Source organism: Phaenicophaeus curvirostris, unplaced genomic scaffold (genome assembly GCF_032191515.1).
Source record: "Phaenicophaeus curvirostris isolate KB17595 unplaced genomic scaffold, BPBGC_Pcur_1.0 scaffold_75, whole genome shotgun sequence".
NCBI lineage: Eukaryota > Metazoa > Chordata > Aves > Cuculiformes > Cuculidae > Phaenicophaeus > Phaenicophaeus curvirostris.
Genome location: NW_027206697.1, coordinates 846,284 through 869,466, shown reverse-complemented (window position 1 = coordinate 869,466; position 23,183 = coordinate 846,284). Strand labels below are relative to the sequence as shown.

The 23,183-nt window shown below is 61.2% G+C and overlaps 1 protein-coding gene across 2 annotated transcripts; it reads left to right on the top strand.

Moving 5' to 3' along the window:
* Positions 1 to 221: 221 nt before the first annotated feature.
* On the top strand, positions 222 to 23,172 carry ADCK5 (aarF domain containing kinase 5). Of its 2 annotated transcripts, none has more exons than XM_069882027.1 (15): positions 222 to 265; positions 1,959 to 2,026; positions 3,913 to 4,047; positions 6,474 to 6,549; positions 7,978 to 8,178; positions 9,002 to 9,142; positions 11,352 to 11,465; positions 12,674 to 12,808; positions 14,455 to 14,538; positions 15,487 to 15,568; positions 15,668 to 15,746; positions 17,193 to 17,284; positions 19,397 to 19,646; positions 21,292 to 21,393; positions 22,897 to 23,172. In XM_069882027.1, the coding sequence occupies exons 1-15, from the start codon at positions 248 to 250 to the stop codon at positions 23,000 to 23,002; spliced, it is 1,683 nt and encodes a 560-aa protein (XP_069738128.1). In that variant the 5' UTR covers positions 222 to 247; the 3' UTR covers positions 23,003 to 23,172. The 2 variants fall into 2 exon arrangements, with proteins under 2 accessions (XP_069738128.1, XP_069738127.1); XM_069882026.1 differs by having other exon boundaries at positions 17,193 to 17,296.
* The last annotated feature ends 11 nt before the right edge of the window (positions 23,173 to 23,183 follow it).

Here is a 23,183-nt window from a genome sequence, read left to right as displayed (position 1 = left end):
AGGGCGTGGCTAAGACCAGGCCGCAGCCAATGGGCGTGCGGTGGGCGTGGCCAAGGTCGCGAGGGAGAAAGGGCGGAACGTCCCGCGCCGTCTCAGCCAATGGGAGACGAGGGGGGCGTGGCCCGAGCGCCTCTCAGCCAATGGGAAGTGTGGGGGCGGGGCCAAAGGGGCCTTTTATCCAATGGGAAGCGGAGGGGGCGTGGCCTGAGCCGTGGCGGGAGGGGGCGGGGCTGTTCCCGCGGTCGCCATGGGGCTGCGGCGCACGGTGACCCCCGGGACCCCCCCCCAAAGGGGATCCCCCCCCCCCAACCCCCCCCCACCTCACGCCCCTCCCCCCCCAGCACCTCCTGACCCCCCCCAAATCCCCTCCTCGTTACCTCAACCCCCCCAACCCCCCCCCCCCATCCAAGACCCCCCCCCAGCACCCCCTTTTCCCCACCCCGGGACCCCACTTTGAGTCCCTGCCCCCCCCCCTCATGGGGATCCCCCCCCCAACTCCATGACCCCCCCAGGACTTTACTGCCCCCCTCCTCCCAAGGGATCCCCCCCCTCTTTCTTCCCCCCCCAAACTCATTGACCCCCCCCCCAAGACTCCCCACTTATTCCCCCCCCCCAAGCCCCCCCCAAAACACCAGGACCCCCCCCCAGGGACCTCCCAAGCCCCCCTACAAGGGATCCCCCCCCTTCCCCCCCCTCCCATGACCCCCCCACTTTATTTCCCCCCCAAGCCCCCCCCAAAAAGGGATCGCCCCCCCCAAGGGACCCCTCAATTCATGACCCCCCCCCAAGACTCTCCCCTTATTCCCCTGGGACCCCCCCCACTTTGATTCCCTCCCCCCCCACAAGGGATACCCCCTCTTTCTTCCCCCCCCAAGACTCCCCACTTATTCCCCCCCCCAAAGAACACCCCCAAGCCCGCCCCCCCCAAGGGATCCCCCCCCAGGGACCCCCCAAGCCCCCCCCAAGGGATCCCCCCCTTTTCCCCCCCCAGTCCCCCCCACTCCAGGGACCCCCAAAAGCCCCCCCCAAAAAGGGATCGCCCCCCCAAGGGACCCCTCAATTCATGACCCCCCCCCCAAGACTCCCCCCTTATTCCCCTGGGACCCCCCCTACTTTGATTCCCTCCCCCCCCCCAAGGGATCCCCCCCTCTTTCTTCCCCCCCCCAACTTCATGACCCCCCCCCAAGACTCCCCCCTTATTCCCCTGGGACCCCCCCCACTTTGATTCCCTCCCCCCCCTCCCAAGGATCCCCCCCTCTTTCTTCCCCCCCCCCCAACTTCATGACCCCCCCCAAGACTCCCCACTTATTCCCCCCCCCCCAAAGAACTCCCCCCCCAAGCCCCCCCCCCCCCAAAACTCCAGGACCACCCCAGGGACCCCCCAAGCCCCCCCTTTTCCCCCCCCAGCCCCCCCCACTCCAGGGACCCCCAAAAGCCCCCCCCAAAAAGGGATCGCCCCCCCCAAGGGACCCCTCAATTCATGACCCCCCAAGACTCCCCCCCAAGGATTCCCCCCCACACACTTCTTGAACAGCCCCCCAGTCTCCCCATGACCCCCCACCTTGTTCCCCCCCCTCCAAGACGCCCCTCCCCCAGCACCCCCTGACCCCCCCCCAGCACCCCCAAACGCCCCCCATTCTTTCCCCCACCCCAGGGACCCCCCAAGCCCCCCCCCAAAGGGATCCCCCCCTTTTTCCCCCCCCATGACCCCCCACTTCATGCCCCCCCCCCTCAATCCCCTCGGGGACCCCCAATGTCCCTCTCTGCCCCCCCCAGGGACCCCCAAGACCCCAAAGTGCCCCCCCCACCCCATAGATATGGGGCAGAGATGGGGGTGGGGTCCAGACTGACCCCTCCCCACCCCATAGATCCATAGGGGGGTGAATCTATGGGGCAGGATGTGGGGCACAGGGCGGGGGGGCCTGACCCATAACTAACCCACCCCCCCCCATCACCAGGTGCTGCTCGGCCGCCTCCCCCTGGCGAGACCCCCAACCCGGCCCCACGGCAGCACCGCGACCCCCAAGTGAGATGTGGGGGGGGGTCAATCTATGGGTCCCTATGGGTCTCTATGGGGTCCCCAGAGATCTCTATGGGGTCTCTATGGGGTCCCTGTGGGTTCCTATGGGTCCCCATGGGTCTCTATGGGTCGCTGTGGGTCAATCTATGGGTCCCTATGGGTCTCTATGGGGTCCCCAGAGATCTCTATGGGGTCCCTATAGGTTCCTATGGGTCCCCAGGGGTCTCTATGGGTCGCTGTGGGTCAATTTATGGGTCTCTATGGGGTCCCTATGGGGTCCTATGGGTCCCCAGGGGTCTCTATGGGTCGCTGTGGGTCAATTTATGGGTCTCTATGGGTCCCTATGGGGTCCTATGGGTCCCCATGGATCTCTATGGGTCGCTGTGGGTCAATCTATGGGTCTCTATGGGTCCCTATAGGTTCCTATGTGTCCCCATGGATCTCTGTGGGTCGCTGTGGGTCAATCTATGGGTCTCTATGGGGTCCCTATAGGTTCCTATGGGTCCACATGGATCTCTGTGGGTCGCTATGGGTCAATCTATGGGTCCCTGGGGGTCCCTATGGGTCTCCATGAGTCCCCATGGGTCGCTGGGGTCAATCTATGGGTCTCTATGGGGTCCCTATGGAGTCCTATGGGTCCCCAGGGATCTCTATGGGTCGCTGTGGGTCAATCTATGGGTCCCTATGGGTCTCTATGGGGTCCCCAGAGATCTCTATGGGGTCCCTATAGGTTCCTATGGGTCCCCAGGGGTCTCTATGGGTCGCTGTGGGTCAATTTATGGGTCTCTATGGGGTCCCTATGGGGTCCTATGGGTCCCCATGGATCTCTGTGGGTCGCTGTGGGTCAATCTATGGGTCTCTGTGGGTTCCTATAGGTCCCCATTGGTCACTATGGGTCCCTATGGGTTGCTGTGGGTCGCTATGGGTCAATCTATAGCTCAACCTATGGGTCCCTATGGGTCGCTATGGGTCAATCTATGGGTCCCTATGGGTCCCCGTGGGTCCCTATGGGTCGCTATGGGTCAATCTATGGGTCCCTGTGGGTCCCTATGGGTCCCCGTGGGTCCCTATGGGTCGCTATGGGTCAATCTATGGGTCTCTGTGTGTCCCTATGGGTCTCCATGAGTCCCCATGGGTCACTCTATGGGGTCCCCATGGGTCGCTGTGGGTCAATCTATGGGTCCCTATGGGTCACTCTATGGGTCTCTATGGTTTGCTGTGGGTCTCTATGGGTCTCTATGGGTCACTGTGGGGTCCCCATGGGTCATTCTATGGGTCACTCTATGGGTCACTCTATGGTTTTCTATGGGTCACTACGGGGTCCCCATGGGTCCCTGTGGGTCAATCTATGGGTCCCTGTGGGTCTCTATGGGTCCCTGTGGGTCCCCATGGGTCCCTGTGGGTCAATCTGTGGGTCCCTGTGGGTCCCTATGGGTCCCTATGGGTCGCTGTGGGTCACTCTATGGGTCCCTATGGGTCACTCTATGGGTCTCTATGGGTCCCCATGGGTCGCTGTGGGTCAATCTATGGGTCCCTATGGGTCACTCGATGGCTCTCTATGGTTTGCTGTGGGTCCCTATGGGTCCCTATGGGCCCCCATGGGTCGCTGTGGGTCTATCTATGGGTCCCTATGGGTCCCCATGGGTCGCTGTGGGTCAATCTATGGGTCCCTGTGGGTCCCCATGGGTCTCTATGGTTTGCTGTGGGTCTCTATGGGTCCCTATGGGCCCCCATGGGTCGCTGTGGGTCAATCTATGGGTCCCTATGGGTCACTCGATGGGTCTCTATGGTTTGCTGTGGGTCCCTATGGGTCCGTATGGGTCCCCATGGGTCGCTGTGGGTCACTCTATGGGTCCCTGCGGGTCACTCGATGGGGGTCTGTGTCCCAGCAGGCGCGGCCGCGTGGCCGTGGGGCTGGCCGTGGGGCTGGCCGTGGGGCTGTGTGGGTCGCTCTGGTACCTCCGTGCCGATCGGCGCGAGCGCCGGCGCCTGCGGCTCCTGCTCGAGGGCGTCGGAAGATTCTCCAGGTGGGGTGCTGTGGGGTCTCTCTATGGGTCTGGGGTCTCTCTGTGAGTCCCTAAGGGTCTGGGGTCTCTCTGTGGGCTCTCTCTATGGGTCTGGGGTCTCTCTGTGGGGTCTCTCTATGGGTCTGGGGTCTCTCTAGGGGTCTAGGGTCTCTCTGTGGGGTCTCTCTATGGGTCCCTATGGGTCTGGGGTCTCTCTGTGGGTCCCTATGGGTCTCTGTGGGTCTAGGATCTATCTATGGGGTCTCTCTATGGGTCTGGAGTCTCTATGGGTCCCTAAGGGTCTGGGGTCTCTCTCTGGGTCTGGGGTCTCTCTATGGGTCCCTATGGGTCTGGGGTCTCTCTGTGGGCCCCTATGGGTCTGGGGTCTCTCTGTGGGTCCCTATGGGTCTGGGGTCTCTCTATGGGTCCCTATGGGTCTGGGGTCTCTCTGTGGGGTCTGTCTATGGGTCTGGGGTCTCTCTGTGGGTCCCTATGGGTCTGGGGTCTCTCTATGGGTCCCTATGGGTCTGGGGTCTCTCTGTGGGGTCTGTCTATGGGTCTGGGCTCTCTCTATGGGTCTGGGGTCTCTCTATGGGGTCTCTCTGTGGGTCCCTATGGGTCTGGGGTCTCTTTTTAGATTCCTATGGGTCTGGGGTCTCTCTGTGGGTCCCTATGGGTCTGGGGTCTCTCTATGGGTCCCTATGGGTTTGGGGTCTCTCTATGGGGTCTCTCTATGGGTCCCTATGGGTCTGGGGTCTCTCTGTGGGTCCCTATGCGTCTGGGGTCTCTCTGTGGGCCCCTATGGGTCTGGGGTCTCTCTGTGGGTCCCTATGGGTCTGGGGTCTCTATGGGTCACTCTATGGGTCTGGGGTCTCTCTGTGGGTCCCTGGGGGTCTGGGGTCTCTCTATGGGGTCTCTTTATGTGTCCCTATGGGTCTGGGGCCTCTCTGTGGGTTCCTATGGGTCTGGGGTCTCTGTGTGGGCTCTCTCTATGGGTCTGGGGTCTCTCTATGGGTCTGAGGTCTCTCTGTGGGGTCTCTCTATGGGTCCCTATGGGTCTGGGGTCTCTCTGTGGGCTCTCTCTATGGGTCTGGGGTCTCTCTGTGGGGTCTCTCTATGGGTCTGGGGTCTCTCTATGGGTCTGGGGACTCTCTATGGGGTCTCTCTGTGGGTCCCTATGGGTCTGGGGTCTCTCTGTGAGTCCCTATGGGTCTGGTGTCTCTTTTTAGATCCCTATGGGTCTGGGGTCTCTCTGTGGGTCCCTATGGGTCTGGGGTCTCTCTATGGGTCCCTATGGGTCTGGGGTCTCTCTGTGGGGTCTGTCTATGGGTCTGGGGTCTCTCTGTGGGTCCCTATGGGTCTGGGGTCTCTCTATGGGTCCCTATGGGTCTGGGGTCTCTCTGTGGGGTCTGTCTATGGGTCTGGGCTCTCTCTATGGGTCTGGGGTCTCTCTATGGGGTCTCTCTGTGGGTCCCTATGGGTCTGGGGTCTCTTTTTAGATTCCTATGGGTCTGGGGTCTCTCTGTGGGTCCCTATGGGTCTGGGGTCTCTCTATGGGTCCCTATGGGTTTGGGGTCTCTCTATGGGGTCTCTCTATGGGTCCCTATGGGTCTGGGGTCTCTCTGTGGGTCCCTATGCGTCTGGGGTCTCTCTGTGGGCCCCTATGGGTCTGGGGTCTCTCTGTGGGTCCCTATGGGTCTGGGGTCTCTATGGGTCACTCTATGGGTCTGGGGTCTCTCTGTGGGTCCCTGGGGGTCTGGGGTCTCTCTATGGGGTCTCTTTATGTGTCCCTATGGGTCTGGGGCCTCTCTGTGGGTTCCTATGGGTCTGGGGTCTCTGTGTGGGCTCTCTCTATGGGTCTGGGGTCTCTCTATGGGTCTGAGGTCTCTCTGTGGGGTCTCTCTATGGGTCCCTATGGGTCTGGGGTCTCTCTGTGGGCTCTCTCTATGGGTCTGGGGTCTCTCTGTGGGGTCTCTCTATGGGTCTGGGGTCTCTCTATGGGTCTGGGGACTCTCTATGGGGTCTCTCTGTGGGTCCCTATGGGTCTGGGGTCTCTCTGTGAGTCCCTATGGGTCTGGTGTCTCTTTTTAGATCCCTATGGGTCTGGGGTCTCTCTATGGGGTCTCTCTATGGGTCCCTATGGGTCTGGGGTCTCTCTATGGGGTCTCTCTATGGGTCTGGGGTCTCTATGGGTCACTCTATGGGTCTCTATTGGAGCTTGGCTGCTGGGGTGGTAGTGGGGGGCACTGGGTGCAACTGGGAGTCACTGGGAGTCACTGGGGGCGCTGGTGGAACTGGGGGCGCTGGTGGAACTGGGGGCGCTGGTGGAACTGGGGGCGCTGGTGGAACTGGGGGCGCTGGGGGCGCTGGTGGAACTGGGGGCGCTGGTGGAACTGGGGGCGCTGGGGGCGCTGGTGGAACTGGGGGCGCTGGTGTCGCCCCCCCAGGTCTCTGTGTGTGGGTGTCCAGATCTCGGCCGATTACTGGTGGACGGAGAACGTGGAGCTGCGGGGGGTGGACCAGGTGGGACGGGGAGCACTGGGGGGGACTGGGAGGAGCTGGGAGCCCTGGGGGGGACTGTTCTCCTGGGTCGCTTGGTGGCTGGATGGGTGCTCGACGTTCTCCTTGTCTCCCTTGATGTTCTCCTGGGTCTCCTGGGTGTCCAGTTGGGTCTCCTGGGCGTCCGGTTGGGTCTCCTGGGTGTCTGGTTGGGTCTCCTGGGCGTCCGGTTGGGTCTCCTGGGTGTCCAGTTGGTCTCCTGGGCGTCCGGTTGGGTCTCCTGGGTGTCTGGTTGGGTCTCCTGGGTGGCCCGTGGGGTCTCCTGGGTGTCCGGTTGGGCTCCTGGCTGTCCGGTTGGGTCTCCTGGGTGTCCAGTTGGTCTCCTGGCTGTCCGGTTGGGTCTCCTGGGTGTCCAGTTGGGTCTCCTGGGTGTCCAGTTGGTCTCCTGGGTGTCCGGTTGGGTCTCCTGGGTGTCTGGTTGGACTCCTGGGTGTCCCGTGGGGTCTCCCTGGTCTCCAGTTGGGGTCCCAGTGTCCGGTTGGGTCTCCTGGGTGGCCCGTGGGGTCTCCTGGCTGTCCGGTTGGGTCTCCTGGGTGGCCCGTGGGGTCTCCCTGGTGTCCAGTTGGGTCTCCTGGGTGGCCGGTTGGTCTCCTGGGCGTCCGGTTGGGTCTCCTGGGCGTCCAGTTGGGTCTCCTGGCTGTCCGGTTGGGTCTCCCGGGTGTCCCGTGGGGTCTCCCAGGTGTCCGGTTGGGTCTCCTGGGCGTCCAGTTGGGTCTCCTGGGTGTCCCGTGGGGTCTCCTGGGTGTCCGGTTGGGCTCCCGGGTGGCCTGTGGGGTCTCCTGGGTGTCTGGTTGGGTCTCCCTGGTCTCCAGTTGGGGTCCCAGTGTCCGGTTGGGTCTCCTGGGTGGCCCGTGGGGTCTCCTGGGTGTCCGGTTGGGCTCCTGGGTGTCCAGTTGGGTCTCCTGGGTTTCCGGTTGGTCTCCTGGGTGTCCAGTTGGGTCTCCTGGGTGTCTGGTTTGGCTCCCGGGTGGCCCGTGGGGTCTCCTGGGTGTCCGGTTGGGTCTCCCTGGTCTCCAGTTGGGGTCCCAGTGTCCGGTTGGGTCTCCCGGGTGGCCCGTGGGGTCTCCTGGGTGGCCGGTTGGGTCTCCCTGGTCTCCAGTTGGGGTCCCAGGGTCCGGTTGGGTCTCCTGGGCGTCCGGTTGGGTCTCCTGGGCGTCCGGTTGGGTCTCCTGGGTGTCCAGTTGGGTCTCCTGGGCATCCAGTTGGGTCTCCTGGGCGTCCAGTTGGGTCTCCTGGGTGTCTGGTTTGGCTCCTGGGTGTCCCGTGGGGTCTCCTCGGTGGCCCGTGGGGTCTCCTGGGTGTCCGGTTGGGCTCCTCGGTGTCCAGTTGGGTCTCCTGGGTGTCCGGTTGGGGCCCCCGGTGGCCCCCGTGACGCGGCCGGTGGCCCCTCAGGACTCGGCGGGCTTCGCGGGGCCGATGTCGCGGTGCCACGGGCGCTCGGCGCGGCGCCTGCTGGGCCTGGCCCTGCGCAACGGGGGCCTCTACGTCAAGCTGGGCCAGGGCCTCTGCGCCTTCAACCACCTCCTGCCCCCCGAGTACCCCCAGAGCCTGCGGCGCCTCGAGGACTCGGCCCTCACCCAGGGCCACCGCCAGGTGAGGAGAGGGACGCGGGGACGTGGCCGCGGGGGCCCTGCAGCCCACCGTGAGCGCTCCATGGCCGTGAGAACCTTGCGACCCAACCACGGTGCCACCGTGACCCAACTGAGATCCATTCATGGTTCCATGATGACCTCGAGAAGCTTGTGACCCAACCACGGTGTCACCATGAACCAATCGTGATCCGTTCATGGTTCCATCATGGCCTTGAGAACCTTGTGACCCAACCACGGTGTCACCGTGACCCAACCGAGATCCATTCATGGTTCCATCATGGTCATGGAGACCCTGTGACCCATCCGTGACCCGTCCATGGCCAACCATGACCCAACCATGGTCCCACGATGACCTTGAGAACCTTGTGACCCAACCACGGTGTCACCATGAACCAATCGTGATCCATTCATGGTTCCATCATGGTCATGGAGACCCTGTGACCCAACCATGGTCTTTTCATGAGGTCTCCATGATGTCACCATGGCCATGAGAACCTTGTGACCCAACCACGGTGTCACCGTGACCCAACCATGATCCATTCATGGCTCCATCATGGTCATGGAGACCCTGTGACCCAACCATGGTCTCTCCATGAGGTCTCCATGATCCATTCATGGTCCCACCATGACTTTGGGAACCTTGTGACCCAACCGTGGTGTCACCATGACCCAACCATGACCCATTCATGGTTCCACCATGGTCATGGAGAGACCCTGTGACCCAACCGTGGTCTCTCCATGAGGTCTCCATGATCCATTCATGGTCCCACCATGAACTTGGAGACCCTGTGACCCAACCGTGGTCCCCCCGTGTCCCCCCCCAGGTGGAGGAGGTGTTCCTGGAGGACTTTGGGGCCCCCGTGGGGCGTCTCTTCCGGGATTTCGAGTTCGAGCCGGTGGCGGCCGCCTCCCTCGCCCAGGTTCATCGCGCCACGCGCCACGACGGCTCCCGCGTCGCCGTCAAGGTACCCCCGACACCCCGAAACCCACCCGGGGACCCCAGAAACCCACCCGGGGACCCCAAAATCCACCCGGGGACCCCAAAAACCCACCCAGGGACCCCAAAACCCACCCAGGGACCCCAAAAACCCACCAAAACCCACCCAGGGACCCTAAAACCCACCCAGGGAGCGCAAAAATCTATTCAAGGGACCCCAAAAACCCACCCAGGGACCCCAAAAACTCACCCAAAAACCCACCAGAACTCACCCGGGGACCCCAGAAACCCACCCAGGGACCCCAAAATCCACCCAGGGACCCCAAAATCCACCAAAACCCACCCAGGGACCCCAAAAATCCATCCAGGGACCCTAAAATCCATCCAGCGACCCTGAAACACACCCGGGGACCCCAAAAACCGACCAAAACCCACCCAGGGACCCCAAAACCCCACCCAGGGACCCTAAAAACCGACCAAAATCCACCCAGGGACCCCAAAAATCCACCCAGGGAGCCCAAAAGTCTACTCAAGGGACCCCAAAATCCACCCAGGGACCCCAAAAATCCACCCAGGGACCCTAAAATCCACCAAAACCCACCCAGGGAGCCCCAAAAACCCACCAAAACCCACCCAGGGACCCCAAAAATCCATCCAGGGACCCTAAAATCCATCCAGCGACCCTGAAACACACCCGGGGACCCCAAAAACCGACCAAAATCCACCCAGGGACCCCAAAAATCCACCCAGGGAGCCCAAAAGTCTACTCAAGGGACCCCAAAATCCACCCAGGGACCCCAAAAATCCACCCAGGGACCCTAAAATCCACCAAAACCCACCCAGGGAGCCCCAAAAACCCACCAAAACCCACCCAGGGACCCCAAAAATCCATCCAGGGACCCTAAAATCCATCCAGCGACCCTGAAACACACCCGGGGACCCCAAAAACCGACCAAAATCCACCCAGGGACCCCAAAAATCCACCCAGGGAGCCCAAAAGTCTACTCAAGGGACCCCAAAATCCACCCAGGGACCCCAAAAATCCACCCAGGGACCCTAAAATCCACCAAAACCCACCCAGGGACCCCAAAAACCCACCCAGGGAGCCCCAAAAACCCACCAAAACCCACCCAGGGAGCCCCAAAACCCACCCAGGGACCCCAAAAACCCACCCAGGGACCCTAAAAACCAACCAAAACCCACCCAGGGAGCCCCAAAACCCACCCAGGGACCCCAAAAACCCACCCAGGGACCCTAAAAACCAACCAAAACCCACCCAGGGAGCCCCAAAACCCACCCAGGGAGACCCCAGAAACCCACCCAGGGACCCCCAAAACCCACCAAAACCCACCCAGGGACCCCAAAAACCCACCCAGGGACCCTAAAAACCGACCAAAAATCCACCCAGGGACCCCAAAAATGCACAGGGACCCCCCAAAACACACCAGGTACCCCCAAAACCAGCACAGGGACCCCCAAAACTTCCCCAGGGGCAACCCTAAAGCCCCCCACGGACCCCCAAAAGCCCCCCAAGGACCCCTAAACCACACAGGGACCCACTCTAAAGCCCCCCAGGTACCCCCAAAACACACAGGGACTCCCCAAAATACACACGGACCCTCCAAAACCTCCCCAGACACCCCCAAAACATGCAGGGACCCCCCAAAACTCCCCCAGGGACCCCCTGAAACAGCATGGGGACCCCCCAAAAGCCCCCCAAGGACCCCTAAAAGACCCTGGGAAACACCAAAACACACAGGACCCCCCCCAAAGCCCCCCAGACACCCCCAAAACACACAGGGACCCCCTAAAACTCCCCCAGGGACCCCCTGAAACAGCATGGGGACCCCCCAAAAGCCCCCCAAGGACCCCTAAACGGCCCTGGGAACCCCCAAAACAGACAGGGACCCCCAAAACAGACAGGGACCCCCAAAACACGCAGGGACCCCCCAAAACTCCCCCAGGGACCCCCTGAAACAGCACGGGGACCCCCCAAAAGCCCCCTAAGGACCCCTAAAAGACTCTAGGAACCCCCAAAACACACAGGAACCCCCCCTAAAGCCCCCCAGGCACCCCCAAAACACACAGGGACCCCCCAAAACTCCCCCAGGGACCCCCTGAAACAGCACGGGGACCCCCCAAAAGCCCCCCAAGGACCCGTAAACGGCCCTGGGAACCCCCCAAACACACAGGGACCCCCAAAACAGACAGGGGCCCCCCCTGTTTTGGCCCCCCAGGTCCAATACATCGACCTGCGCGACCGCTTCGAGGGGGACATCCGGACGCTGGAGCTGCTGCTGCGCCTCGTCCAGTTCGTGCACCCCCAGTTCTCCCTCGGATGGGTCCTGCAGGTGCACCCCAAAACCCACACGGGTTTCCCCCCCGCCCCCGAACCCCAAAACCCCACCTCGGACCCCCCCAAACCTTCCTAAACCCACCAAAACCTCCTGCCCCCCCCACCCCAGCCCCGTGCTGCTGCGCATTGTGGGGTTCGTGCACCCCAAATTCTCCCTCGGTGGGTGCTGAGGGTGGGGGGGGCACCCCAAAACCCCCCCGGCCCCCCCCGAACCCCAAAAACCTCCCTCAGCACCCCAAATCCCCCACAAAACCCCTCAGAGCCCCCTTCCCCCCCCCCCAGCCCTGTGATGCTGCACATTGTGGGGTTCATGATGCAGGTGGAGGGGGGGCACCCCAAAACCCACCCTGGACCCCCCCAGCACCCCAAACCCCCCCGACTACCGCCTCCCCAGGCCCCCCCAGGACCCTCAACACCCCCCCAGGACCCCCCAAAACCCCCTGAACCCCCTAAACAACCCCCAAGCCCCCCCCGACTCCCCCCCAGGACCCCTGTGGCCCCCCCCAAACCCACCCTGAGCCCCCCCAAACCCCCCAGGACCCTCTAAACCCCCACCCTGAACCCCCCTAAATCCCCCCCAGGACCCCCATATCCCCCCAGGACCCCCCAAACCCCCCTAAACAGCCCCCAACCCCCCCTGACTCCCCTCCTGAACCCCGCAGGACCCCCTAAACCCCTCCAGGACCCCCCAAACCTACCCTGAGCCCCCCCAAAACACCCCCAACCCCCCCTATACAGCCCCCAACCCCCCTGACTCCCGCCCTGAACCCCCCCAGGACCCCCTAAACCCCTCCAGGACCCCCCAGACCTACCCTAAGCCCCCGTGACTTCCCTCCTGAACCCTCCAGAACCCCCCCACACCCCCTAAACAGCCCCCAACCCCCCCTGACTCCCCTCCTGAGCCCCCCCAGGACCCCCTAAACCTCGCCAGGACCCCCCAAACCTTCTCTCACCCCCCCCAAAACACCCCCAACCCTCCCCATACAGCCCCCAACCCCCCCCAGCTCCCCTCCTGAACCCCCCAGGACCCCCCCACACCCCCTAAACAGCCCCCGAGCCCCCCTGACTGCCCCCCCAGGACCCCCTAGGACGCCCCAAACCCCCCAGGACCCCTCCAAACCCCCCTTGAATCGCCTCCTGAACCCCCCAGGACCCCCTAGGACCCCCCCGAGCCCCCCCCAAACAGCTCCCCCCCCACCCCAGGAGCTGAAGGGGAGGCTGGCGCAGGAGCTGGACTTTGAGAACGAGGGTCGGAACGCCGAGCGCTGCGCACGGGACCTGCGGCTGCGCTGCCCCTTCCTCGTCGTGCCCCGCGTGCACTGGGACAGGACCAGCAAGGTGGGAGTGGGAGTGGGATCGGGATTGGGATTGGGATTGGGATTAGGAGAGTTTGGGGTTGGGAGAGAGTGGGGTTGGGAGTGGGATTGGGATTGAGAGTGAGATTGGGATGGGAGTGGGATTGGGAGAGATTGGGATTGGGATTCAGAGAGATTAGGAGTGGGATTGGGAGAGAGTGGGATTGAGAGGGGATTGAGAGGGATTCAGAGAGATTAGGAGTGGGATTAGGGGGATTAGGATTGGGATTAGGAGGGATTGGGATTGGGAGGGATTGGGAGTGGGAATGTGATTCAGATTTGGATTGGGAGGGATTGGGAGAGATTGGGATTGGGAGTGGGAATGGGATTGGGAGTGGGATTTGGATTCGGATTTGGATTCAGATTTGGATTAGGAGACACTGGGATTGGGATTGGGAGAGAGTGGGATTGGGAGTGGGATTGGGGCTGCGGCTCTGCTGCCTTTTCCTCATGGTGCCCAGAGCCCACTGGGACAGGACCAGCAAGGTGGGATTGGGATTGGGATTAGGAGGGATCGGGGTTGGGATTAGGAGAGATCGGGGTTGGGATTGGGGCTGTGGCTCCACTGCTCCTTCCTTGTTGTGACCTGAGGGCACTGGGACGGGACCAGCAAGGTGGGAACGGGATTGGGATTGGGAGTGGGATTGGGATTGGGATTAGGAGAGTTTGGGGTTGGGAGAGAGTGGGATTGAGAGGGGATTGAGAGGGATTCGGAGAGATTAGGAGTGGGATTGGGGGGGATTAGGATTGGGATTAGGAGGGATTGGGATTGGGGGAGAGTGGGAGTAGGATTGAGGCGGGGTGGGATGGACTCGGATTCAGGTTGTCAGGCACACGGCTGAGCCCTGTCTGTCTGTCCCCTGTCCGTCTGTCCCCTCTCGCTCGTCCGTCTGTCTGCCCCTTGCCTCCTCTCTTCCGTCCTCATCCATCTGCCCCTCGTCCGTCTGTCCCCTCTCCCCTTTCCTGTCCCTTTGTCCCCTCTCCTGTCTGTCCCCTGTCCTCTGTCTGTCTGTCCCCTCTATCTCGTCCTTCTGTCCCCTCTATCTTCTTCCTCTGTCCCCCGTCTGTCTGTCCCCTCTATCTTGTCCCTCCGTCCCCTGTCCTCCTGTCCATCTGTCCCCTCCCCTGTCCGTCTGTCCCCTCTATCTTGTCCCTCTGTCCCCTCTCCCCTATCTGTCTGTCCCCTCTATCTTGTCCGTCTGTCCCCTCTATCTTGTCCCTCTGTCCCCTCTCCCCTGTCTGTCTGTTCCCTCTATCTTGTCCCTCCGTCCCCTGTCCTCCTGTCCATCCATCCCGTCCCCTGTCCATCTGTCCCCTCTATCTTGTCCCTCTGTCCCCTGTCTGTCTGTCCCCTCTATCTCGTCCTTCTGTCCCCTCTATCTTGTCCCTCTGTCCCTTGTCCTCCTGTCCATCTGTCCTGTCCCGTGTCCTCCTGTCCCCTCTATCTTGTCCCTTGTCCGTCTGTCCCCTCTCTCTTGTCCTGTCCCCCTGTCCCCTGTCCGTCTGTCCCTTGTCTCCTCTCTTTTGCCCCTGTCCCCCATCCATCTGTCCCCCTGTCCCCCGTCTGTCTGTCCCTTGTTCCCTCTCTCTCCGTGTCCCCCTGTCTGTCCGGGTGTCCGTGTGTCCCAGCGCGTCCTCACGGCCGATTTCTGCGACGGCTGCAAAATCACCAACGTGGAGGGTTTGAGGCAGCAGGGGCTGCGCGAGGGGGACGTGAGTCGCGTGAGAGGGGTCCCAGGGTGGATTTGGGGGGGCTCTGGGGGTCCCACGGTGGATTTTGGGGGTCTCTGGGGGTCCCAGGGTGGATCTGGGGGGGCTCTGGGGGTCCCAGGGTGGATCTGGGGGGGCTCTGGGGGTCCCACTTTGGATTTTGGGGGTCTCTGAGGGTCCCACATTGGATTTTGAGGGTTTCTTGGGGTCCTAGGGTGAATTTGGGGGGCTGGGGGGGGTCTGTGGGGGTCCCACATTAGATTTTGGGGGTCTCTGAGGGTCCCAGGTTGGATTTTGAGGGTCTCTGAGGGTCTCTGGGTGGTTTTTGGGGTGCCCAGGGGGTCTCTGGGGGTCCCAGGTTGGATTTTGAGGGTCTCTGAGGGTCCCACTTTGGATTTTGGGGGTCTCTGAGGGTCCCAGGTTGGATTCTGGGGGTCTCTGAGTGGTTTTTGGGGTGCCCAGGGGGTCTCTGGGGGTCCCACATTGGATTTTGGGGGTCTCTGAGGGTCCTAGGTTGGATTTTGGGGTGCCGAGGTGGGGTCTCTGGGTGGATTTGGGGGGCTCTGGGGGTCCCAGGTTGGATTTGGGGGTGTCAGGTTGGATTTTTGGGGTGCCATGGGCATCCCAGGTTGGATTTTGGGGTGCTGGGAGGAACTCTGGGGGTCCCAGTGTGGGTTTTAGGGCTGCGGGGTTGGATTTTTGGGGTGCCGGGTTGGATTTTGGGGTGCCAGGGGTGTCCCAGGTTGGATTTGGGGTGTCGGGTTGGATTTTGGGGTGCCAGGGGGCATCCCAGGTTGGATTTTGGGGTGCTGGGAGGGTCTCTGGGGGTCCCAGGGTGGGTTTTAGGGATGCGGGGTTGGATTTTTGGGGAGTGGGGTTGGATTTTGGGGTCCCAGGGTGGGTTTTTGGGGTTCGGGGGGTCCCTCCCGACCCTGTCACCCCCTCCCCAAGGCGGCCGAGAAGCTGATCCGCGTCTTCTCCGAGCAAATCTTCTCCACCGGCTTCATCCACGCCGACCCGCACCCCGGAAACGGTACGGGGGGGTCCCCGAGATCCTGGGGGGGGGGATCCCCAAGATCCTGAGGAAGGGGGGGGTCCCCAAAATTAAAGAGGGGGGGTGTTTGTGGGGCAGTGCTGGTGCGCCGCGGCGCCGATGGCAAAGCCGAGCTGGTCCTGCTCGACCACGGGCTCTACGAGGTGCTCAGCCACAGGTGAGGGGGCTGGGGGGGCCCTAGAGGGGTTTGGGGGGGTCCTAGAGGGGTTTGGGGGGGTCTGGGGGGGTCCTAGAGGGGTTTTGGGGAGTCTGGGGGGGTCCTAGAGGAGTCTGGGGGGGATTTGAGGGGGTTCTAGAGGGGTTTGGGGGGATCCTAGAGGGGTTTGGAGGGTCTTAGAGGGGTTTCAGGGGGTCTGGGGGGGCCCTAGAGGGGTTTGGGGGGGTCTGGGGGCGTCTTAGAGGAGTCTCGGGGGGATTTGAGGGGGTCCTAGAGGGGTTTGGGGGGGTCCTAGAGGGGTCTGGGGGGGGCCCTAGAGAAGTCTGGGGGGGATTTGAGGGGGTTCTAGAGGGGTTTGGGGGGTTCCTAGAGGGGTTTGGGGGGGTCTGGGGGCATCTTAGAGGAGTCACGAGGGGATTTGAGGGGATTCTAGAGGGGTTTGGGGGGGTCCTAGAGGGGTTTGGGGGGTCTTAGAGGAGTCTGGGGTGGAGTTGGGGGGATCCTAGAGGGGTTGGGGAGGTTCTAGAGGGGCACAGGGGGGTTCTAGAGGGGTTGGGGGGGGTCCTAGAGGGGTTTGGGGGGGTCTGGGGGCGTCTTAGAGGAGTCTCGGGGGGATTTGAGGGTGTCCTAGAGAGGTTTGGGGGGTCCTAGAGGGGTTGGAGAAGGTTCTAGAGGGGCACAGGGGGGTTCTAGAGGGTTTGGGGGGGTCCTAGAGGGGTTTGGGGGTGTTTGGGGGGTCCTAGAGGTTCGGCGGGGGGGGGCACGGGGGTTTGGGGAGGTCCCAGAGTTTCTGGGGGGGTCCTAGAGGTTTGGGGAGGGGGCACCGGGGAGTTTGGGGGGGGTCCTAGAGGTTCTGGGGGGCTCCTAGGGGTTCTGGGGCTGTTTGGGGGGGGTCCTAGAGTTTCGGGGCGATCCCAGAGGGGGGTTTGGGTGATCCTGGAGGGTCCCAGATGGGATTGGGGGGGGGGGGGGGTCCTAGAGGGTCTGGGGGTGTTTGATGGGGTCCTAGAGGTTTTGGGGGGGTCCTAGAGGTTTTGGGGGGGTGCACAGGGGGGTTTGGGGGGGCCCTAGAGTTTCTGGGTGATCCCAGAGGGGGGGTTGGGTGATCCTGGAGGGTCCCAGAGGGGATTTGGGGGGGGGGGGGGGTCCTAGAGGGTCTGGGGGTGTTTGATGGGGTCCTAGAGGTTTTGGGGGGGTCCTAGAGGTTTTGGGGGGGTCCTAGAGGTTTTGGGGGGGTGCACAGGGGGGTTTGGGGGGGCCCTAGAGTTTCTGGGTGATCCCAGAGGGGGGGTTGGGTGATCCTGGAGGGTCCCAGAGGGGATTTGGGGGGGGGGTGGTCCTAGAGGGTCTGGGTTGGGGGGGGGGGCGGCGCATAGAGGGGGCTGTGGGGGGGCAGGGGGTGCGTTTTGGGGTTCAGGGGGGGGTCCCCGAGTGTGCGTGTGTCAGGGAGCGGGGCTGGCTGTGCGCGCTGTGGCGAGCGATGGTTCTGCGGGACGAGGGCGCCATGAGCCGCTGCGCGCGCCAGATGGGGCTCAGCGGTGAGAAACGGGGTACGGGGGGGCTGGGGGGGCTGGGAACGGGGATACGGGGGGATTGGGGGGCTGGGAATGGGGGTATGGGGGGAAACAGGGGGGTACAGGGGGGATTGGGGGTGTACATGAGCCGCTGCGTGCGCCAGATGGGGCTCAGCGGTGAGAAACGGGGTACGGGGGGGGGAAAAGGGGGTACGGGGGGGCTGGGAACGGGGATACGGGGGGATTGGGGGGCTGGGAATGGGGGTACGGGGGGAAACAGGGGGGGATTGGGGGTGTACATGAGCCGCTGCGCGCGCCAGATGGGGCTCAGCGGTGAGAAACGGGGTACGGGGGGGGGAAAAGGGGGTACGGGGGGGCTGGGAACGGGGATACGGGGGGATTGGGGGGCTGGGAATGGGGGTACGGGGGGAAACGGGGGGTATGGGGGGAAAAGAGGGGTACAGGGGGGATTGGGGGGGCTGGGAGTGGGGGTACGGGGAGGAAAAGGGGGTAAAGGGGAGTATGGGGGGGATTGGGGAGGCTGGGAATGGGGGTACAGGGGGGGAAAAGGGGGGTACGGGGGGGATTGGGAGGTTGGGAATGGGGGTATAGGGGGGAAAAGGGGGGTACGGGGGGGATTGGGGGGGCTGGGAATGGGGGTACAGGGGGGATTGGAGGGCTGGGAATGGGGGTACGGGGGGGAAACAGGGGGGTACAGGGGGGATTGGGGGTGTAGGGGGGCTGGGAGTGGTGGTACGGGGGGAAAAGGGGGGTACGGGGGGGCTGGGAGTGGGGGTATGGGGGGGATTGGGGGCCTGGGAATGGGGGTACGGGGGGGAAAGGGGGGTAAAGGGGAGTATGGGGGGGATTGGGGGGGAAAAGGGGGGTACGGGGGGGATTGGGGGGCTGGGAATGGGGGTACGGGGGGAAAAGGAGGGTACGGGGGGGAAAACGGGGTGCAGGGGGGCTGGGAATAGGGGTACAGGGGGGAAAAGGGGTTACAGGTACCCCTGCCCCCCCCCTTTGGGGTCCCCTCTCTCTTTTTGGGGTCCCCTCTCTCTTTTTGGGGGTCCCACTCCCTCTTCCCCATCCCCTCCCTTTTTGCCACCCCCCTCCCCAATTTTTGGGATCCCCCCCCCATTTTTCAGCCTCTTGGCTCCCCCTTCTTCTTGGGGGTCCCCGCCCCAGATTTTGGGGTGTCCCCCGTTTTTCGAGGTTTCCTCCTCCACTTTTGGGTTCCCGTCCCCCTTTTTTGAGGTTTTCAAGCATCCTCCTCCACCTTTTAGATGTTCTCCTCCAATTTTGATGCATCTTCCTCCACTTTTGAGATGTTCTCCCTGTTTTTCAAGGTTTCCTCTTCCATTTTTGGGTTCCCGTCCCCATTTTTTGAGGTTTCCTCCTCGAATTTTGGGTTCCCATCCCCCTTTTCCGAGGTTTCCTGCTCCATTTTTGGATTCCCATCCCCTTTTTTTGAGGTTTTCAAGCATCCTCCTCCAACTTCTAGATGTTCTCCTCAAATTTTGAGGCATCCTCCTCCACTTTTGGGTTTCCATCCCCTTTTTTTGATGTTTCCTCCTCCACTTTTGAGATGTTCTCCCCATTTTTCGAGGTTTCCTCCTCCACTTTTGGGTTCCCGTCCCCATTTTTTGAGGTTTTCATGCATCCTCCTCCACCTTTTAGATCTTCTCTTCCAATTTTGATGCATCCTCCTCCACTTTTAGATGTTCTCCTCCAATTTTGATGCATCCTCCTCCACTTTTGGGTTCCCATCCCCGTTTTTTGATGTTTCCTCCTCCACTTTTGGGTTCCCGTCCCCGTTTTTCGAGGTTTCCTCCTCCATTTTTGGGTTCCCATCCCCGTTTTTTGAGGTTTCCTCCTCCACTTTTGGGTTCCTGTCCCCATTTTTTGAGGTTTTCATGCATCCTCCTCCACCTTTTAGATGTTCTCCTCCAATTTTGATGCATCCTCCTCCAACTTTTAGATGTTCTCCTCAAATTTTGAGGCATCCTCCTCCACTTTTGAGATGTTCTCCCTGTTTTTCGAGGTTTCCTCCTCCACTTTTGGGTCCCCGTTTTCCGAGGTCTCCTCCTCCCCTTCGGGGTCCCCGTCCCTGACCCGGGGGTGTCCTCCCCGCAGAGCACCGGCTGCTGTGCGAGATGCTGCTGCAGCGGCCGCTGTCGCGGGGCCGGGCGCTGCGGGACGCGCTGTCGCGGGAGGAGCGGCTCTACATGCAGGAGATGGCGCGGGGCCGCTTCGGGGCGGTGGTGGCCACGCTGCGCGCGCTGCCCCGGCCCCTGCTCCTCGTCTGCCGCAACATCAACACCGTCCGCAGCGTCCACGCCGCCCTCGGCGCCCCCGTCGACCGCTACGCCCTCATGGCCAGGAGGTGACCCCGGCGGGGACCGCGGGACGGGGCGGGGTGGAGCTGGGGTGGGAGAGGTGGAGATGGGATGGGATGAAGGAGTTGGAGATGATGGAGATGGAGGCGGAGGTGATGGGATGGAGATGGGGATGGAAGAGATGGAGATGGGATGGAAGAGGTGGACATGGGATGGGATGAAGGAGATGATGGAGATGGAGGCGGAGGTGGAGATGATGGGGATGGAGATGGAAGAGATGGAGATGGGATGGGATGAAGGAGTTGGAGATGATGGAGATGGAGGCGGAGAGGATGGGATGGGATGGAGATGGAAGAGATGAAGATGGGATGGGATGCGATGGAAGAGGTGGACATGGCATGGGATGAAGGAGTTGGAGATGATGGAGATGGAGGCAGAGGTGGAGATGATGGCATGGGATGGAGATGGGGATATAAAAGATGGAGATGGGGATGGAAGAGATGGAGATGGGATGGCATCAAGGAGTTGGAGATGATGGAGATGGAGGCAGAGGTGGAGATGATGGGATGGGGATGGAGATATCAAAGATGGAGATGGGGATGGAAGAGATGGAGATGGAGGCAGAGATGGAGATGATGGGATGGAGATGGGGATATAAAAGATAGAGGTGGGGAGGGAAGAGATGGAGATGGGGATGGAAGAGATGGGGATGGGATGGGATGAAGGAGTTGGAGATGATGGAGATGGAGGCAGAGGTGGAGATGATGGGATGGAGATGGGATGGAAGAGATGGAGATGGAGGTGGAGATGATGGCATGGGATGGAGATGGGGATGGAGATGGGGATGGAAGAGATGGAGATGGGATGGAAGAGATGGAGATAGGATGGAAGAGGTGGACATGGCATGGGATGAAGGAGTTGGAGACGATGGAGATGGAGGCGGAGGTGATGGGATGGAGATGGGGATATAGAAGATGGAGATGGGGATGGAAGAGATGGAGATGGGATGGGATGAAGGAGTTGGAGATGATGGAGATGGAGGCAGAGGTGGAGATGATGGGATGGGATGGAGATGGGGATGGAAGAGATGGAGATGGGATGGGATGAAGGAGTTGGAGATGATGGAGATGGAGGCAGAGGTGGAGATGATGGGATGGAGATAGGGATGGAAGAGATGGAGATGGGATGGAAGAGATGGAGATGGAGATGATGGGATGGGATGGAGATGGAGATTGAGATGGGGATATAAAAGATGGGGATGGGGATGGAAGAGATGGAGATGGGATGGAAGAGGTGGACATGGGATGGGATGAAGGAGTTGGAGATGATGGAGATGGAGGCAGAGTTGATGGGATAGGATGGAGATGGGATGGAAGAGGTGGAGGTGGAGATGATGGGGATGGAAGAGATGGAGATGAAGGGTTGGGACGGGATGGAGGTGGGATGGAGATGGAGGTGAGATGAGATCGAGATGGGATGGAAGGGATGGAGGTGGAGATGGAATGGGGTGGGATGGGATGGAGGTGGAAGAAATGGAGATGGGGATGGGGATGGGAAGGAAAAGATGGAGATGGTGGAGGTGGAGAAGGAGGTGGGATGGGATGGGATGGAGATGGAGGTGGACGAGATTGGGATGGGATGGGGTGGGATGGAAAAGCTGGAGATGATGGGACATGTCCCCGTTGTCCCCAGCGCCGTGCGGAGCTGGGGCCACCTCAGAGGCCACGGGGGCAGCAGCCTGGGCCAGTGGGCCAGGGCCACCTGGGAGACCATCAAGTTCGAGGTGGCCATCAGGTACGGGGGGACAGCCGGGGGGAGGTGACAACGACGGGGACCATGATGGAGGGGGGGACACCGTGGGGACAGCGACAGCGGGGAGGGGACCATGACGGGGATGAAGATGATGGGGAGATGGTGATGGGGAGATGATGGGGACAATGACAATCATGGGGACGATGATGAGGATGAGGATGAAGAAGATGATGGGGATGAAGATGAGGGGTATAATGATGAGGATGATGATGGGAACAATGATAATGATGACGCAGACCATGATAGGGATGAAGATGATGATTGGGATGATGATGATGGAGGTGATGATGATGATGGGGACCATGATGGGGATGAAGATGAGAGGGATGATAATGATGGGGACCATGATGGAGACGATGATGATGACAGGGATGAGATGATGATGATGGGGATGAAGATGATGATGATGGGGATGATGATAATGGGGACCATGAGGGGGATGAAGATGATGATGGGGATGAAGATGATGGGGATGAAGATGATGATGGCGACCTGGATGATGATGATGGGGATTGTGATGATGGGGATGAAGATGATGGGGACCATAATGGGGATGAAGATGCTGATGATTGATGACAATGGGGACCATGATAGGGATGAAGATGATGATGGGGATGATAATGATGGGGACCATGATGGAGACAATGATGATGATGACGATGATGGGGACAACAATGTTGGGGACCATGATGATGATGGGGATGAAGATGATGATGGGGACCATAATGGGGATGAAAATGATGGTGATTGATGATAATGGGGACCACGATGGGGATGAAGATGATGATGGGGACCTGGATGATGATGATGGGGATGAAGATGATGATGATTGATGATAATGGGGACCATGATAGGGATGAAGATGATGATGGGGATGATGATGGGGATGAAGATGATGGGGATGAAGATGCTGATGATTGATGATAATGGGGACCATGATGGGGATGAAGACGATGATGGGGACCTGGATGATGATGATGGGGATGAAGATGCTGATGGGGATGAAGATGATAAGGATGCTGATGGGGATGGGAACCATGATGATGATGATGGGGATGATGATGATGGGGATGAAGATGATGATGATTGATGATAATGGGGACCATGATGGGGATGAAGATGATGACGGCGACCTGGATGATGATGATGGGGATTGTGATGATGGGGATGAAGATGATGGGGACCATAATGGGGATGAAGATGATGATGATTGATGACAATGGGGGCCACAATGGGGACGAAGATGATGATGGGGATGAAGATGAAGGGGACCATGACGATGATGGGGATGATGCTGATGGGGATGAAGATGCTGATGGGGATGAAGATGATAAGGATGCTGATGGGGATGGGGACCATGACGATGATGATGATGAGGATGATGCTGATGGAGGGTGATGCTGGGGATTACGATAACGGTGCCGGGGATGATGATGCTGGGGATGAAGCTGATGATGAAGACGCTGACGTTGGTGCCTCCCTCAGGCTGGAGCAGCTGTCGGTGTCGCTGACGTCGCTGGCCCTGCGCCTGCTGTCCCGCTGCGGCCTCCTGCCCCACGGCGACCAGCTCCACCGCCACCTGCGGGCCTAGAGCCTGCCCCACGGCGTGTCCCCCTGCCCCACGGCGTGTCCCCCCCTGCCCCACGGCGTGTCCCCCTGCCCCACGGCGTGTCCCCCCCCCGCCCCACGGCGTGTCCCCCCCTGCCCCCCGAGCCACACGCCACGAGGGGCTTTCTCGTTTCTTTATAAAATTCCAGCCGTGGGGCAGCCGT